The sequence below is a fragment of the Mytilus trossulus genome, chromosome 3 (genome assembly GCF_036588685.1).
Source record: "Mytilus trossulus isolate FHL-02 chromosome 3, PNRI_Mtr1.1.1.hap1, whole genome shotgun sequence".
Classification (NCBI taxonomy): domain Eukaryota; kingdom Metazoa; phylum Mollusca; class Bivalvia; order Mytilida; family Mytilidae; genus Mytilus; species Mytilus trossulus.
This window is the reverse complement of record NC_086375.1, coordinates 57379127-57397654: the sequence shown is the minus strand read 5'-3', so window position 1 is coordinate 57397654 and position 18528 is coordinate 57379127. Positions and strand designations below refer to the sequence as shown.

The window sequence follows — 18528 nt, the reverse complement described above, 5'->3', positions numbered from 1 at the left end:
TCAATATTAATGCAACTGATGCAGTTGCGGATCCCGGTTGGCCTTTTTTGGACGATTAATGCGTTTGAATGGGAGCATATAGTTGGACCCCCCTAGTCCAAATAATTATACGTCATAATTATTTGGACTAGGACCCCCTCTTTTTAAAATGGCTTGATCCGCCCCTCTGATGGGACTACTTGAAGAAAACAGTAGTCAAAATAATCATGAAGAAATTCTCCATGATAATGATTGGGAACAAGGGGACTTGTAATTGTAATTAGTTTATTGCAAATCAGCATATTATAAGGTCATATAAGATCAAAACATATGTGATATGTTATATAAAGTAATTAAAGCGATATTTATATAAACGAAAACAGAAAGCAAAATAATAACAACAACTTAAGAAACCCATAGTTAACAAATATTTCCTTATAATCTACTTTACCAATTGCGACCGTATAGTTTCCAGTTTTCATATAGATTCGAAGATCATATAGCAAACAACAAAGCCGGTTCTAATTTTCAAAAGTTCATGAACATTTTTTTAAGTGTTCACATTTTGACATAAAAGGCCAAGAACAATAATACTTAAGCAAAAATCTTAGACGCAAATGTTTATAGACTGTACAAATCATTCCAAAATGATTTTCATTTTCAATGGTTTTCATATTCACACGGCAACATTGGCATAGTCTTTCATTACGAGGCCCTTATATTTACATATTTCAATTATGATTAAAAGAACCAAACACAGTCACTTGTTTCAGAAAATAAATAAAGGATTTTCAGTTTTGTCTGAGACAAGTGCCTGTGCTGTGAAACCACAATCATTCGCATCTAAGTTGTGTTACGAATCTAACCTTGACATCAAGAAGCAAATATTTTCCCCAAACAAAAGTCAATTTTAAACATTTTCAAAATATCTAAATTTTCACAATCCAACTTGCTACCGGAAAGCCAGCTTTATATAGATATAGGAAGATGCATGGTGTGAGTGCCAATGAGACAACTCTCCATCCAAGTCGCAATTTATAAAAGTAAACCATATAAGTCAAGGTATGGTCTTCAACATGGAGCCTATAGGCTCACGCCGAACTGCAAGCTACTAGTATTTATAAAGGGCCCCAAAAATTACTAGTGTAAAACCATTCAAACAGGAAAACCAACGGTCTTATCTATTTGTATAGATTGATCTAGACTGATCAAAGAGGATTAGTTTCAAAACATCATATGAAAAAAATACATTTTCTTGATTATACCGTATAAAATATTATAACCAAGATCATTTACCGTAAACAAATACTGCATGAGAATGCCGATGCAGTTAATTAGATCTTAGATATTATACTCGAACTGTTGGTAATGAAATTTTTAACGTCTTAATCTATAATATCAGCCACTATACCTCAAAAATTGTATACATCTGTCACTGTATCTCCAAAATTGTATACATCAGCCACTTTACCTCCAAAATTGTATACATCAGCCACTTTACCTCCAAAATTGTATACATCAGCCACTTTACCTCCAAAATTGTATACATCAGCCACTTTACCTCCAAAATTGTATAAATCAGCCACTTTACCTCCAAAATTGTATACATCAGCCACGGCCATGGAAACACTATATAAAAAACTGTAAGTTGAACAAGACAAACTCCCATACCAAAAACCGAGGACAACTTAGGCGATCCGGAAAGGTTAATAAATGCACGTACGTATCCACGGTAGAGATGATATATGCACTGACGAAGCATATCTACTACCACATGTGAAAACATATGCCAATTCTATTTTTTTAACTATTTCATTTCCACGATGAAACTTAATTTATAAGTATAGAAGTTATATCTTACAGTGTATATTATATTATCAATGTAGTTCGCAAATATAACTTTCAATCATTTCTTATTAAACCGTTCAGTTTGTTCAATTATATATTAAATTATGATGACGAAAAGATAGGACACGACAGTCTATACAAAGCATCATAAAAGGACCAGATTTTGTCTAATCTTTATTAAAATATAGATTGTTTGGTATTAAACTGATAAACAACAACCAATTCCACAAGTATCTCTTAGCGATAAAAGGTAAGCGGTGACATCCTTGTAATCAATACACACTTAACAATCCAAACTTCCGAAACTTTTCAATCAAAATAATGGAGAAAGAAGGAAAACACGTAATATTGTTGAGCTCATTAATAAGACCAAGCAGCTATACTCCGGGAGCAGCCAGACAGCGACGTATTATACTAAAAGTAAGTATACTTAAATGTACATACTAGAATATATGGAAGATATATATTCAAAATATTTCATACGGGTTAGGGAGGTCGGCAGTGAAATAGTTCTAATACATGATAAGATAATGTTGTGCGTAAATATTATATACATAAGATGAGAGTTATATAATTTTTAACAAATGTATATAATTTTAAATCAGAAAATGGACATTCCTAGTTGAAATTTAGATAAAATAACTTTTTTTTCATTTAACGAGAAGATGAGAAATAGTAAAATTATTCAATTGAAAAAGTATTTTGTTTCTAAAAATTTCCATGATAGAAAATTTCGACTGCAAACACGAATAAATATATATATATATGGAACGATACAAAAAAATACGTTATAAAAGAAAGAAAGAATTAGATTTAAAATCTGATAGGCAGACAAAACCTTTGTTGTGGATCAAATCGTGTTATGGACCAACTGTCAAATTGTCTTTAAGTGAAATCAGTAAGAAACAATAACTAGAACAAATGCACCAATGACTCAATTGTTTTATTGTTTTGACAATTTTAGTCTCATAGTAAAAACAAATAATATTAGTTAACAAGGGATAGATGAGGAGCATAACATGACAGATATAAATGAAGTGAGTCTAATAATGTTAAAAATCTTGCATTTTATTATGTTCTACTCACAAACATATTGATCACCGACTTATACAGCATTCAAATGTAGAAACAATATGATATTTGAAATAATAAGTATGATTTCTTCTTAACCTCTATGAATGATACTTAACATTGAAACTTACCACGAACGTTTTTCGTTTTTGTCACGATTTTGTCGGTCTCTCTTTTTCTTCAATTGATAACATCCGCATATTTTTTCATAGAAAAAAAAAAGATATACAAAGAAAGGATACTGAGGCCTATTATATACATTTCCTTAGAATTATAGTACTTTGAAAAACTATGAGATGCAATATGATGTGCATATGAGACACCTCTCCACCAAACATCTAATGACTAGTCACCAACAGCGGAATAAACAAATTAAGGCGTAACTGTGATATATACTTTTATTTTCTTTGGTAACGTAATTTTCTTGACTGGGGACTGTATGTCTGGGACATATTTTGTATCGTATGTAGTTATAAATAACCTTACTGTTTTATTTGCGATACAGCTTCATGTCTCAATGTAAAATATTGCTTTACAATTTAATTTTAGACTCCCATTTCACAGAATAGTAGACAGGGGAGAAGAACAGTAACAAGCGCATCAAGTAGATTAAGAAGATCACGTAGAGAGACCGAATCAGAGCCATATAGTACTGAAAACTCAAGGCAAAATACAAAGGATTTAGATCTTCATGATGTTCCTGATGATGAACTTCGTGGTAAGATTTTAGTTTTCGCTCGTTTATATTCAGTAGGTTTTTATATTATGAGTTAAACTAGTGACTATGATATTAATGGTCTCGGTTCCAAATAAGATATTACTCCGTTAGTTCACAAGAAAACTTGATACTCAAATTACATAAATTGGCCGGGCTTCAGAGTTGCTGTCATACCTTAAAAGTGGCAGTGGCGGATCCAGAAATTTTCATTAATGGGGGCCCACTGACTGCCTAAGAAGGGGTCCGCTCCGGTCATGCTTCAGTGATTCCCTATATAAGCAACCAAGTTTTTTCCGGAAAAGGCGGGGGGGGGGGTGTCCCTTGGGCCTCCCCCTAAATCCGCCTCCGGGTTGGTTACACATGTATAGTCTATTGCAATTGTTTGATATCAAAAATCAATGTACTGACTATGCTTATAATGGGTTCTCTATTGCAAATAAAATTACCTTATCTTATCTTATCTATAGATCAAAACAATTGTGATAATATACGAACAATCTATGTCACTCTGTTCGTGCAATGGTCTTAAAACATTTTACTTCTCTACCCATTACAATTATAAAAATCAACCGGATCCAAATGAAAAGTTCTCTGTATCTAAAAACATTTAGATGCTTTACTTTTTTCATTGGCAACCCATTTGTAACATTTATGGGGATATGTTTTCAACAACCAGTCGACATTCCTATATGAAACACCTTTATCATCAATTTTCGTATAAGGCAAACTTCACACACGAGCTTCTCACGAAGAAAGAAAAGAAGCTACTAAAAACCTTTAAACAGACTTATTACGATACTGTTGTCAGTTCATTAAAGATTGCATATTTTGGCTTTAATATTGATTGACTTATAGGGTCTTTGCATCGGAACTAAACACATTTATTATTTTTTTTAAAGTATGATACTAAACCCCTAACGGGAGGGATTGTGCCTGATATTCATATGATGAAGACATAATCTTTCAATCGGTTTAATTGAGGTCTGGAGCTGGCATGTCAGTTAACTGCTAGGAGTCTGTAGTCTGTTGTTATTTATGTATTATTGTCATTTTGTTTATTTTCTTTTGTTACATCTTTAGACATCAGACTCGGACTTCTCTTGAACTGAATTTTAGTGTGCTTATTATTATGCGTTTACTTTTTCTACATTGGCTAGAGGTATAGGAGAGTGTTGAGATCTCATACACATTTTTAAACACCGCATTTTTGCGCCTGTCCTAAGTCAGGAACCTCTGGCCTTTGTTATTCTTGTATGATTTTTAATTTGAGTTTCTTGTGTATAATTCGGAATTTAGTATGACGTCCATTATCACTTAACTAGTATACATATTTTTAAGGGACCAGCTGAAGGATGCCTCCGGGTACGGGAGTTTCTCGCTACATTGAAGACCAATTGGTGACCTTCGGCTGTTGTCTGTTGTTGTCGCGTTGACACATTCCCTATTTCCTTTCTCTAGTATTTTACTACACGTTTCGCTAAATAAATGTTGATATCTTACTAAATAATTCAAGCCATGTTTTCTATATGTTGATCCCATCTATACTATTCAGCTCAGTGGCGGATCCAGAACTTTTCTTAAGGGGACTGACCTAAGGGGGGCCTCTCCAGTCATGCTCCAGTGATTCCCTATATAATCAACCAAATTTTTCTCACGAAAAGGGGGGGGGGCTGGATCTGCCAATGCAGCTTGAAATAAAGGATATCATTATATATTAAGTTTATTATGTTTCATATATTGACTTATATCTATGATATTAGGTTCGGTTGACAACTATAAAAACGCTTTTCGACAAAAAACATTTCAATTTCAATTTCCAAATTTGCATTTACTTCAAAGGGTCCTTCCTACTGGTAAAGTTGACTTCATTTCTTTTTAAAAAGTTAAACGGACGTCATCATGATTAAAGTGACCGCTATGTAACAAAAATTTTGAACGATTTTATTTCATATCATAATTATTAATTTGGTACACCACCTCCTTCCCACATAAAAAAAAACCAACAATATATTTACGAAATTACTTACGAAATAACTTCAACCTTGTAATGTTTATATTGTACTCGTATAAATACTCAAATCAAGCAGCGAAAAAGAACATCAAACTACACTATTACGAGAAAATTCAATGTAAAATACTTTTAAATTGTTCTGTTATTACAGCAGATTTGGTAGTCGAAAAAAAGCCAACGGAAATCCGGAACGATTTTGACAAACACAATAATACTTTTCAATTACTATTCAAACTGCCATCAAATGAAAACAAATACTTAAATAGCCACAAATAGCAAGAATTGAGTATGCTAATTGGCATTTTCCTACACAGAAATCGATCTTATATGGATCATTTTTACGTGATATATAGCTCATTTTATAGCTCTAGAAAAATCTATACGTTATTTATTTATTTTAAAAGGTGTATATGACATGGGTTCTGATATCATTAAAATCTATATGTTTGACAAAAAATGTTTTCATACTTCAAATGCTCGTCAGAATGTAAGAGATTAGCAAATAAACTACATTGAAAGTCTTTTTAATATTTATTACATTTCAAAACCCATTTTGCATACTAATATACGTGTAAACCTAAAATTCAATTTTCGCATGTATGTATACTAAATTGCTATCTAATCTTCTTACGTGGTCTTGGTTTTAAGTAGTCGAAATTAAAAGAAACAAGTATTTTGAGTACAGTGTTATCTTGTTAAGCTGAGGATTAGAGAACATTATAAAAAGAAAATCATGTTTTTATATTGATTGCGACTATCGCACTTCCGTACTGAAGAAGTATACTTAAAAGAAATGTGTCTTTCAATTTTTTGGTTTATAAATATACAAACACATAAATATTTGATCAGTTTTATTGTTTTCTTAAGAAACAACAAACCTTCAACAAGGTCGACAAAATGTCATTTCTCAGATTGAATATACGTGAACTGTTTGTACAGTCAATTTCTAATTTAAATACAGTTTTCTTCATCTCAGAATTCAATGTAATCCTAGATCGAAATATTGAACGAAACTATTGTACGCTATATACAGCTTCGTTGTTGCATGTATTTCATTATTGTTTGAATGCTTTATGAAGCGTTGAACTTTAAGCAAGTCTAAAAGCAAATAATCGACTAGCAGAGAGAAGATTGTTTTTGAGTAAAATGGATTGGAATTTCAATATAATACGTACTCTTACAACTCCATTTTTGTCTTATGAGGATACTCTTTTGATAATATCGGAAGGTAAGTTTTTATAATTAATAGGTGACATAAAATAAAAAGTGTTTCAAATTTTTGTTTTTGTCCTTTCTTAACTTAATATATTTTCGTAGAAAAGAGAAAACAGAAATTGGAAAGACCAAAAGTTATGCAGAAAATGTATGAAAAAGCCTGCAACCGTTTCAAAGTGGTACCTGTAAGACAATACTGGGAGACACCAGACACACATAATGTATCGCTTCCAAATTACAACCTGGGAACACAGGATGTACAGGCACTGGCCACACCGTTAATGGTATACATACATACATAACTTTGTTTGATAGTTGTTTATTTTATAAATCTTAAGTAAAACCGCAATGTTATAATTTTTCATTAATTTTATCTAAACCGATATTGTTGAGTGTTCAGTTTTAATTATTTTTTTGCTCAACCATTTCCATTATAAATAAGTGTTTTACTATTCTGGTTTATATTTGTATGTTTAATTGTTTAATATATGTATTTGTGTTCTTTTCTTACTTGACAGCTTCATGACTCCATAACAGTTTTAGACTTAGCTGGAAATGATATGGGGGCGAAAGGTGTACAATCATTGGTCGACGCCTTGCATGGAAATACATCATTGAACTCTTTGGTAATACTTATACTTCTAAACTGATACTCTAGACTATTGTTCGATAACCACTAAAAAAATCGTTCAAAGCGCTTTTTATTTTAAGATGGCACTCTACCAACTTTAATGTTGTCTTTTCAATCAGTGAAACTTGCATAAAAGTATAAAAGCTTTTAATATTGGACTTATTACCGGTCACTGTAGTATTTGTAGAAAAACTTGAAAATGGAATTAAAGTAACTTGAAATTATTTATAATGGATGGACTGGATTTATAATTTTAAAACAAGAACACGAATGAAAAATTAAGTGACAATTTATAAGTAGTATTGTTATATATATATATATTATATATCTGCTAGAATTAATGTTTAATCTATAGAATTTAGCAGAAAACAAGTTACATACTGCAGGAGCAGTTGCATTGAAAGAGTTTCTCCGTGAACATCCCACTTTACAGACACTATCATTGTCAGGTAAATCTAATAAACGTACAATATATAGGTCCCAATTGTCAGGTTTTTTTTCTTGGAAATTTAGACTGTTACAAATATCTGAGCATGACGTTGCGCATACACATAAGGGTATTGTATTTCAAGGATAGTATGGGGTAATGAATATTTTTGAAACAATTAAAACACTGACAAGTAGGTTAAATAAAACTCAAAATCACTGCAAACGAACGCTCTCTTGTCAGTCATCACGGTCGTCTTGAGCACACTGGACGTATTTTTTAGCAAACATATCCCAACAATCAATCTATAATTGATGGTTTTTCATAAAAGTGATGATTGAAATGGGGAATATGTCAAGGAGACAACAACCCGACCAAATAGCAGACAACACCCGAAGGCAACCAATGGGTCTTCAACGAAGCGAGTAAATTCTGCACCCGGAGGTGGTCATCATCTGGACCCTAAGTAAAATTGTGTACCAATTCAGAGAAATTGGACGTCACACTAAACTCAAAACATTTTTTGTGTATATTTTATTAATGTCTGTGGACGACTTAACACCCTGACACTATTTTTTTTATAGACAGTGGTCCATTGGCGAAGATCATATTTTGTTTTGGTTGTTGAGAATACTATTTTATTGGCGTAGCATTATATAACTAAAAAAGGCCAAAAAGTATTAATGTTTTGTCATGTACTTGTTTGAATCGAAGAATTTAAAAGGAGGTTAAGCACAAAAGGCCTCGTATGACCACAAAACTTTGATAACAAAAATACTGACATGAATTAGAATATTCATTTTGTATCTATAAAAACTAAATGCATTATATGTTTCAAAGGTGTTAATGAAATTGATAATTAATCGAATGGAAAAGATCTCTAAAATCACTGAAATAAACAAACATTCAATATCACATTATTGGAGTTAAAATATCAAATTGACTACTTAATACGAAATGGTGCCTATGTGTTTTGTTTCTTTTCCCAGGAAATGGCTTTAAAGATGACGATTCAATTATATTTGGTCAAGTAATGAAGGTACGTAACCTTATGTTTCAAACATCATATAGATGAATAAAACCTGGTTTGATGCTTGAAACAAGTGACGAATTGAAGACCTTCTGTTTGGTCTTCTATGGCTTATTTTTTTTTCGGAAAGTAAACCGTTAATTACTCAGTAACTCCAACGACGACAATTATAGCAGCTGAGCCGGATCATTAAACTTTGACGTCCACTTATATATTCAGACGGAGATTATATACATCTATTAAGGGGGCCAACCGGCAGAACGAACAGAAAATTAGGATATACAAAAAGGGTGAAATTGTGTACAGAAAACATGCGATTTACATAAAACCCTCAAACATGAATTACACAAGTTCTTCACGTGCAGAGAGTGCAATACTCTCAAAATAAGACCGGTCGTATCTGCGTATTTTTTTAAGGTATCATAATATGTAAAAAAAATTGCACATCGCGTTTTCTAAAAGATGTAATGCTGTTATTTACTATACTAATTTAAACGAAAAGCAATGGTCTTATAGCCGGAATGATGAAGTCCGTATGAACTTGTTTCTTCGTCCCATCCAACTCTTAGGATTAAAATGGTCGGCGAAGGTAATGATTATCTTATATGAGTTTTTCAAACACCTTGCTAGATCTGCATGAATGATGATTAATTTTATACTTTTTTTTATTTTAGGAGAATCAGCGCCTGCAACACGTCAACTTTTCACACAATGAATTCGCTGAAACGGCTGGCCTACAATTTCGATACGTTTTGAGTAAGCATTTACTGTTATTGTATTTGCGAAAGAGCAATCTGTTTAGTGATTTAATTGGGGTCTACACTTCTTTTAACGTCCAAGCATTCTTTATGTATTTTGCCCATTATTCTCCTCTTCTTTTAATTATATTTTAGCACCCATTTTCTTAATTCTTTATTTTATATTGGTTAAATCCTTTTCTAGTATGATAACCCAAATCTAGACCTTCCTGTAACAGTATGCACAGCTAAAATGCACATACTTTTTACAGCGGATTTCAATGAGTATGTAGCTAACGGTACTGTCTTTGGCATGCTTGCTTACTAGCTGAACCGTGTTTGTCATTGTTAGGTAAGATAAACTATCCTCCTCTAAGAGTACACTAGTCCAACAGATAACCATTGTCCAATCTATCTGTATGTAGGGCAAGGCAACTTTGAAAATCGGATATTATACCTTATCTAACAATGACTTTACGGTTCAGCTAGCAAGCAAGCTAACCAAAGATATTACCTTTAGCTACATACTCATTGAAATCGGCTGTAAAGTTGCAACATTAAAAGAACAAGCAGGTAAAATGTGAAATCACAAAATACTAAACTTAGAGGAAAATCAATTCGGAAAGTCCATAAAGACATGGCAAAATCAAAATACAAAGCGCATCAAAAACGAATGGAAAAGAATTGTCATATTCCTGACTTGGTACAGGCATTTTCAAATGTAGAAAATGGTGGATTAAACCTGAGTCTATAGCGCTAACCCTCTCACTTTGATGACAGTCTCATCAAATTTCGTTATATTTACAAAGAAAATGATTTACTAGTAGTTTAGTATAAAGGTATACCTTTAATGACTCATTTACATCAATCTTTTCAACAGGTGACACCGAAAACTTAGAATCTTTCGATATAAGCTGGAATCATTTGAGAAGAAGAGGTGCAATGGACTTATTAGCTGGCGTGAAGGCAAGTTATTATCGAAGTCAGTTTTTGATTGATAATAAGAAAAACAATTCTACCATTCATTCTAGTTTGAACAGGTTGTGTTGGTGTCTATATAAATTTAATGTAGTCTTTACAAATTCATTACAAATAAAACATCAGTGGCTTCAATATTTACGGAAACTTGCTGAAAAACTAAAAGTAGAAGATTGAAAAAAAAAACGTAAAATCAATACAATGGATAGAGTCACAACATGTGATTGCTTTTATGGATAGGATGGTGGATATCTGGTCTTTTGTGAATAGTTGTCTTATTGACAACCACTCCTTTTTGTGTTTCTTTGTAACATATTTTTGTTTGTTTTATAGTTACTGGAATAATAACACAATGTTGATTGCTGTCCCCCTATTTTTGACATTTTATCTTTTATGTCTGTTTTGTTTACACATCGTTGTCAATATACAGGAAGTTTATGTGACTATCAAACAAGTACATGCGGTTTAGGTAGCTTCAAACCCCATTTCAATCCACAGTTTTCTTCATAGGTAAATGCCTGTTCCAAGTCAGGTTGATGTGATTGAGCTTTTGATTTTGCCATTTGATTACGGACATTCCTTTTTGAATTTTCCTGGTAGTTCGTTATTTTTGTTATTCTAATTTAACCTTAACACAGTACTTTTTACAGATATCACACACTATGATAACTCAATGTTAATCAGTACTGGAAAAAGAAGGATTTAAGTAATGAAATATTTCAGTTTTGTATATATAAGGCATTGTGTAGGTGTGAACATCACTTGCTGACATGTTTCTCTTATTACTATCATAACAATAGAATTTGTATACTATTACAGAAAAACTATGGTTTGAGAGTACTTGATGTCAGCTTTAACGGTTTCGCAGCCGAAGGAGCAGCCGTTATGGCAAATGTTTTAAAAAAGAACAGAACTCTGCAAGAAGTTGACATGCGTCATAATAGATTAAATGATGCTGATATCATTAATATTGCAACAAAAATGGACTGCAATGATTCTTTAAAAGTTTTAAAGGTATAAGTTGTATAATGATTTTAATATTCTCAATGAACCTAATGAGTTAAAGGATAAATGGTAGGTATAACCTGCCGAAATTCAAATGATAGTACACGGACAATACTTACAAAGCAACAAGGTAGGTTAATGGGACCAACAACACATACATATGTAAACAACAACCAGGTACACTGGCAGTTAGGATCATAATTAAAGTCTGAATATATCAGACACCCGTCGTATACCACTGAGTAGCAGTAAAAACAAGTAATGATGAACAATCGTTCCAATCCTTTGGCTCATGCTCATGATCACCTGCTAACGATCGACTAGTTCGTGTTGTCGACCATGAAATTGAGAATGGAAACGGGTTATATGTCATAGAGATAACAACTCGACTAAAGAGCAGATAACAGCAGAAGTCCACCAATGGGTCATCAACGTAGCGATTAAATGCCGCTCCCGGAGGTGGGCCTCAGCTGGCCACTAAATAAAAATGCAAATTTTAAAGTTGAATATTCACTTAGCAGTATGTGACTGTGATAGTGTTTTGAATTTGTACACTGTGTACAAAAACGAACCAGGTAATAGTCTATATAAGTAATTCAAGAACAATATAATACTTACGTCATATTAAGATAAACACTAACAAGGTTGTCGTGTGGCGGTATAAACTAATGTTATAGTGTACCAAAACCTTAAGTATGTGCTCCACTTTTGCCTGACTTGTTAAAAGATATTGATGATCAGTAAAAATAAGATTCATATTGCTTTTAATATTCAATACTTTTGAGAATGGATTGACGACTCTTATTCAAAATATAATATTTTACTTTTGATGCCCTGAAAGTAACAGTACATTTTATTTTATATTTCAGCTTGGTGAAAATCATTTTACCCACTTAGGGGCCCTAGCCTTGATAACAGTATTACTCAATCCAGATAATGTCAATGCGCTGGAATTACTTGACCTAGGAGTAAGTTACATCTAACAATAACATGAGAATGATAAGACAAATATTAACATAACATGTTGCCTTTAATTAACATAAAATTAAAATAAAAAATAATACTAAAATTCTGAAGGGAGTTCAGTTCAAGGGAAATGCAATAGAAACCATACATTTTTCATGTAGTTGACAAACACCATAGTTATTTTATTAAACAATGTAAACTATTAAATAAAGGCAACAGTAGTATACCGCTGTTCAAAACTCATAAATCCATGGACAAAAAACAAAATCGGGGCAACAAACCAAAACCGAGGGAAACGCATTAAATATAAGAGGAGAACAACGACACACCACCGAAACGGACCAAGCAACAGACAATACACCACGAGAATAACAAATATAACATCAAAACCAAATACATGAATATGGGATAGACAAGTACCGTGCCACGTCTTATCTCAAAAATAAGAGAAAACAGAAACGACTCAACGTTAAAATGCAACACACACAGAAACGAACAATATTATAACAATGGCCATCTTCCTGACTTGGTACAGGACACTTTTAAAGGGGAATAAAAGTGGTGGGTTGAACCTGGTTTTAAGGCATGCCAAACCTCGCACTTTAATGGCACAGTTAAATATAACATTGAAATGAAAACAAAATATTACAGGACTACAATACAAATAAAAAGCAGAATATATTAGACAAAGAAAAGCATGATTAATAGATAACAAAAAGCATAAGGTTTAAAATTCAATACGCCAAAAACGCGTCTAGTCCACACGAGACTCACCAGTGACGAAAAAAATACAAAATTGTACAGCACTGAAGATCAAAAGTTGAAAAGGTATTGCCAAATACGGCATTGTTTGTATGCCCAGGATAAGAACATTCATATTATATAAAACAATTCACACTATTGCAAACAGTAAATTTTAACAAATGAATATGAAAGAGATATACATAATGAAACTGAAGTAAAAACTAATTTCAGAAAACTAAACCCGAATACATAACGCCCAGATATACAAGATCGAAAGTGAAAAAAGAAAAAACAAAGTTGTACAGCACTGAAGATCAAAAGTTGAAAAGGTTTTGCTAAATACGGCATTGTATTATGCCCGGGATAAGAACACTATTATATAGAACGATTCATGCTATTGCAAACAGTAAATTTTAACAAATGAATGTGAAAGATATATTCATAATGAAACTAAAGTATTAACTTATTACAGAAAACTAAACCCGAATACATGAAAACACTGTATGCAACATCATGTACATTGTTTTCTTTAAATAAAAAATCCCAAGCCATTTGTTAATATTAAAACATTATTATATTTTTAATCCATAAATGTTATTGGTTTAAAAATTGATTGCACAAACAACGTTTGCATTTTTTTTTCAGAATACGCCTGTCAGCGATGATTTTGATTTTATAGCAAATGAACTAAAAACTTCAAGGCAAAATCTTACTATTAAATATGGGAGGATAATGAATAAGAAAAAGCTTCCACCAAAACAACAAATAAGTGACAATCAAGATTCTAATTTATTAAATCAGCAACAAAACCAAACCGAAGTTGATATAGAAAGGTCTAAAACGCTGCCTACCATGAACTCTTCGGCTGGTACTGATGTCGATGACTTGGTATTTAGTCCTGAATCAGACGAAAAACAGTCTGCCCTATATATTAAAGAGCTATTATCGCAAAACAGTGCGCATAAAAGAGAAGCTGCAGAAACTGAAAAGGAGCTAGAAAATAACAAAAACATCGCAAAAGAAGATTCTATAACATTTCCGAATAATACAAAAGATAGTGAGGAATCAAATTCAACATTGCCAACTAATTACGAAGAGAAACAAAATGTGACACCAGAAACTAAGTTAGCAAGCAATAAGATAGACAACACAAACAATCAGATAGATGCCAACAATTCCAATAAAATTACTAAAGAAAACACTGAAATATCATCAAGTGAAGATCCAAAATCCAAGAAGGATGAAACAATTACTGCTAACAAACCGGCTACTCAATCATCGCAATTTGACCCAAAAAATCTATTTGTGCTGCAACGACAGTCATTCATAGATTAGAACAAAGATGTTTATAAATGTTTGTGCTCTGGAACTGGAAACAGAAGAAAATGTTGCTATCAACCTACAAACATATTGATATTTTTTTGTTCATTTTTATATTTTGAATTTCTTGAATCAAATTTAATTCCGTCAGACATGTGACTGTAAAAACAATTATGATTGTTTATAACGGCAAAAAATTGATATTCGAGGGTAACAACTATTCAGTTATCACCCTTTAAATGTGTGTCAACAGCATACATGCTCTATTGTAACCCTAAGATTCGTCTAACATGCTAATGGATAATAATACTATTTCAACAAATGGAAACAACTAAATGCCATATTTCTGATTTCATATTTCATATTACATGCATTTTTCGAAGTAAACGGTGGGAGCTTTGTTAAAAGTAGTGTTGTAGCTAGCTAAACATCCAACCTATATGACAATTGTTTATTGTAGTGTAAGTATGGTAACTGTCACAATAGTGACACATGTGTGAGTAAATGAGAATAACCTGCTTGACCAAAAATTCAGACATTTGTATTAAATTCAGTCTCTCTGCATGGTAGATACGAAAAGTTATTTATCGTGGATTTTTGCATTCATCAAATTATAAAAGTGTTATTTATTTCTATTTGTCTATGTCCGGTAAACGAAGACTAGCATATGTGCAGACCGGATTTTAGATAGACTTTCAATCATAACTGTCAGCTCTTTGTCAATTGTTTCCCTTATTTACAGTCATACACATCTTCTTGATTATTATATACACATGGAAAAAAGTATTGCAACACCTTGATTTTTTAAAACTTGAAAAATCAGCCTCCTTTTTTGGATGAAATATAATAAAATATGTGTATAATATTAATGAAACATAGTTTATGATAACATTGGCATTGAAACGAACAAAAAATGTTTGAATAAAAAAGATTTATATAAACACAATTTTAATACCAAAATGGAGTGTTTTTTGTACACAAAAATGCATTTTACACCTTCTACTGTAGTCGAAATTTACAATGTCAGACATTTCAAAATTTATCCTTAGATGACTGTTCATATCATGGTTGATCGTTATACGCCAAAGAATTAGAACTTTGTTCGCAGCCTCCATTCAAACGGATAACCGCATCTAAACGTCTTCTGATTCCTGCCATAAATCGACTAATTTGTTGCTAAGGTAGCAGCAACCATTTCTGATGAAGGACATTGTTTATTTCTTCACTTGTTTGAACTGGGGTGTCCTTTCGCGCACTTTCCGCCAAATAGTGTCCCAATTATGCTCGATATGGTTGAAATCCGAGCTACGATCGTGCCAAGGAAGATGAACCGAATTCCATTTGAACATTGGATCTTCCTCCACGATGCTAATTGCCAACTTTGGCGAGCTCTGCACTATATTGGATACGGAAAACTGTGTGTCTGTTCGTTAACAAAGGTCTCCGAAATGGTCTTATCGCACGATAACCAGTAGCGATGAGATCTCGAACAGTTCTTGTTAAAAGGCTGCTCCATGGCCATCACTCTCTTTTTAGGATTGTCTTGTATGCAATGGGTTTCCTTCTGACCAACCTTCATTATGCTTGATTTTCCTTAGCAAATGGTATTAGGGGGTCTTCATTATCTCGGAATGTCTTTAACAGCGTTTATTGCCTGATTTACTCTTAAACGACTTCTAGTGAAATGGTGATGACCAACAATACATGCAGTTTTTAAAGCGACATCCCTGCTTCCCTTGTGCTGATAATCTGCAAACTTGCTGCAGTTAAGAGTTGTCAAGGACCCATTATAAGATGTCAATCACACAACGTTAAAAATTTGGTTATTTAAAGGGTTGATAACAATGAGGATAAACACAACTGTTTTGCTGTTTACGGATACAGTAGCTGCATGTGCAGATTATAAATTATCGAGTCGATATTTATTGATTAAACTCAGGTGATACTTAAATAATGTTTAACTAGTTCTATTTTACCAAATTATATCCCCAAAAAATGAAGAGTGTTTTTTTGAATTTCAATTTGGTGTTGCAATACTTTTTTCCATGTGTATACATTACTGTACATTCAATATAGTGCATGTGTTCACCAAATATCAATGCATATACATATAAAATAATCTATCCTAGGAGCATGCATGGAATATTTACCACAATTTACAAACAATAATCACTCAATCTACAATTACTGTAATGATCGTTTATTAATTTGTTCTTCTGCTCTTCCCTAATGGTTAAATAGTTATAAACAAGCGGAGACTTCATTGGAAACTTCAGAAATCGATTACAATCAAATCAAATCAAGTCATTTTATTGGTGCAAAATCCGAATATTGGGTTTTTATCAAGACAAACATGGCAATATTAACAAACTTAAAATATACAAAGTTAAGCAACATTCTATTGTATATAAAGATATTTTGAAGGAGCCGATACCTTTGCATAATTTAGCACTCAATGTGTGGGACCAGATCAGCTATGATGGGTATTCCCTGGGTAAAACTCCTTTATTTCCTAAATACCCAATCGGCTAGCAATACAAACTGCAAGTGACATGATATGTTGAGTCGCTGTCTAGATGAACAAACATACCCGGGTTTAAGAATAAGAATAAGAATAAGAATACTTTTACTTTATAAATCCAATTATGGACCCTTGCGGGTTTTAAATTTCATACAATGATTACAATGATTTATTTTAACAATGAAATAATAAAATGAAATACATGACAATAGAGCACTGAACAGTTATTGCATGCACATTGAATAGAAAGTAATATGGGAGCCAATCAATTTCTTTAAGGATTATTCCCCTTTAAACAGATATGGTGTTTTGAGTTGCATACAAATGATATGCAGCCCCAACTGATTAGATATAAGGGTATTTTTCTCCCATGTACACACAGCAACCAATTACTAGATATTTATGTATATAATTATATTTTTTGACAATTGCAAGAATATGATAGGCACCTTAGAGTTTTACTGCAGTTTGTTAATGCATATATAAGCATTTACATATTAAGTACAGCTTTTTGTAAGAACCAGGCAGGGTGCCATATACATGTGATTTATGAGGGTTTCAGATTTTTTCTATAAATGGCCTAGAGGAAGCAGTAACTGAATACTGCTCAAAAAATAAATATGAGTGGGAAAATACGAGTGGTTGCCATGGTAACGGACACTCTATTTTTTGGTTGTGAAGCATAGGAAAATCTTTCTAAAATCAGCTAAATCACTACAATTCAGAGCCTGATTAGGAAAAGAATCAAGCATTTTTCATTAATTTTCATATGTAACATTGATACAACTAGGTTTTAGCATCATTTTAGTTAAGATTGCATGTAAACCAAATTTGTAGATTTTTTGAAAATTTTTGCCAAAAACTGCATATTTTCAACTTTTCTGAATTTGAGATTTTTGCGATATTATCAAATTTTCTATGGTGTTTTTCAGAAAAGAGCAACTGTGTATAGCATAGTTAGCACTTTAGTTACGAAGTTTGGATACTACTTTACCAAATAAAATAGAAAAAAGCTTGGGACTTTCTTTAGTTTTATCACCATAGCAACCGATTTTTTCCTTAGAAACGGAGTTATTATTTGCAGAATATTGCAGTTTTAGAGCTTAAATGTACTAAATTGTTTCATAACTGATAACAAAATTACATTTAAGCATGATCTTACTCTTAATTACCATCGTTAATAGTTGCTGACTTCAATAGTTACCATGGAAATACATATAAACAATGGCAACATCTATTTTAAAATGTATCAATAGAAATTTATGTAAAAATACATATATTACATATATAGACGGTGTTAATATTCAAATTGGAATATGACTGCATG

The 18528-nt window shown here is 32.4% G+C and overlaps 1 protein-coding gene across 3 annotated transcripts; it reads left to right on the top strand.

Annotated features, from left to right (window-relative positions):
• The first annotated feature begins 1970 nt into the window (after window positions 1–1970).
• LOC134711950 (leucine-rich repeat-containing protein 74B-like) lies at window positions 1971–15508 on the top strand. Of its 3 annotated transcripts, none has more exons than XM_063572974.1 (11): window positions 1971–2247; window positions 3448–3616; window positions 6945–7126; window positions 7361–7468; window positions 7829–7922; window positions 8890–8939; window positions 9605–9686; window positions 10548–10633; window positions 11465–11659; window positions 12520–12618; window positions 14006–15506. In XM_063572974.1, the coding sequence occupies exons 1-11, from the start codon at window positions 2149–2151 to the stop codon at window positions 14693–14695; spliced, it is 1854 nt and encodes a 617-aa protein (XP_063429044.1). In that variant the 5' UTR covers window positions 1971–2148; the 3' UTR covers window positions 14696–15506. The 3 variants fall into 3 exon arrangements, with proteins under 3 accessions (XP_063429044.1, XP_063429045.1, XP_063429047.1); XM_063572975.1 differs by lacking the exon at window positions 1971–2247 and adding an exon at window positions 2799–2864; XM_063572977.1 differs by lacking the exons at window positions 1971–2247; window positions 3448–3616 and adding an exon at window positions 6425–6855 and having other exon boundaries at window positions 14006–15508.
• The last annotated feature ends 3020 nt before the right edge of the window (window positions 15509–18528 follow it).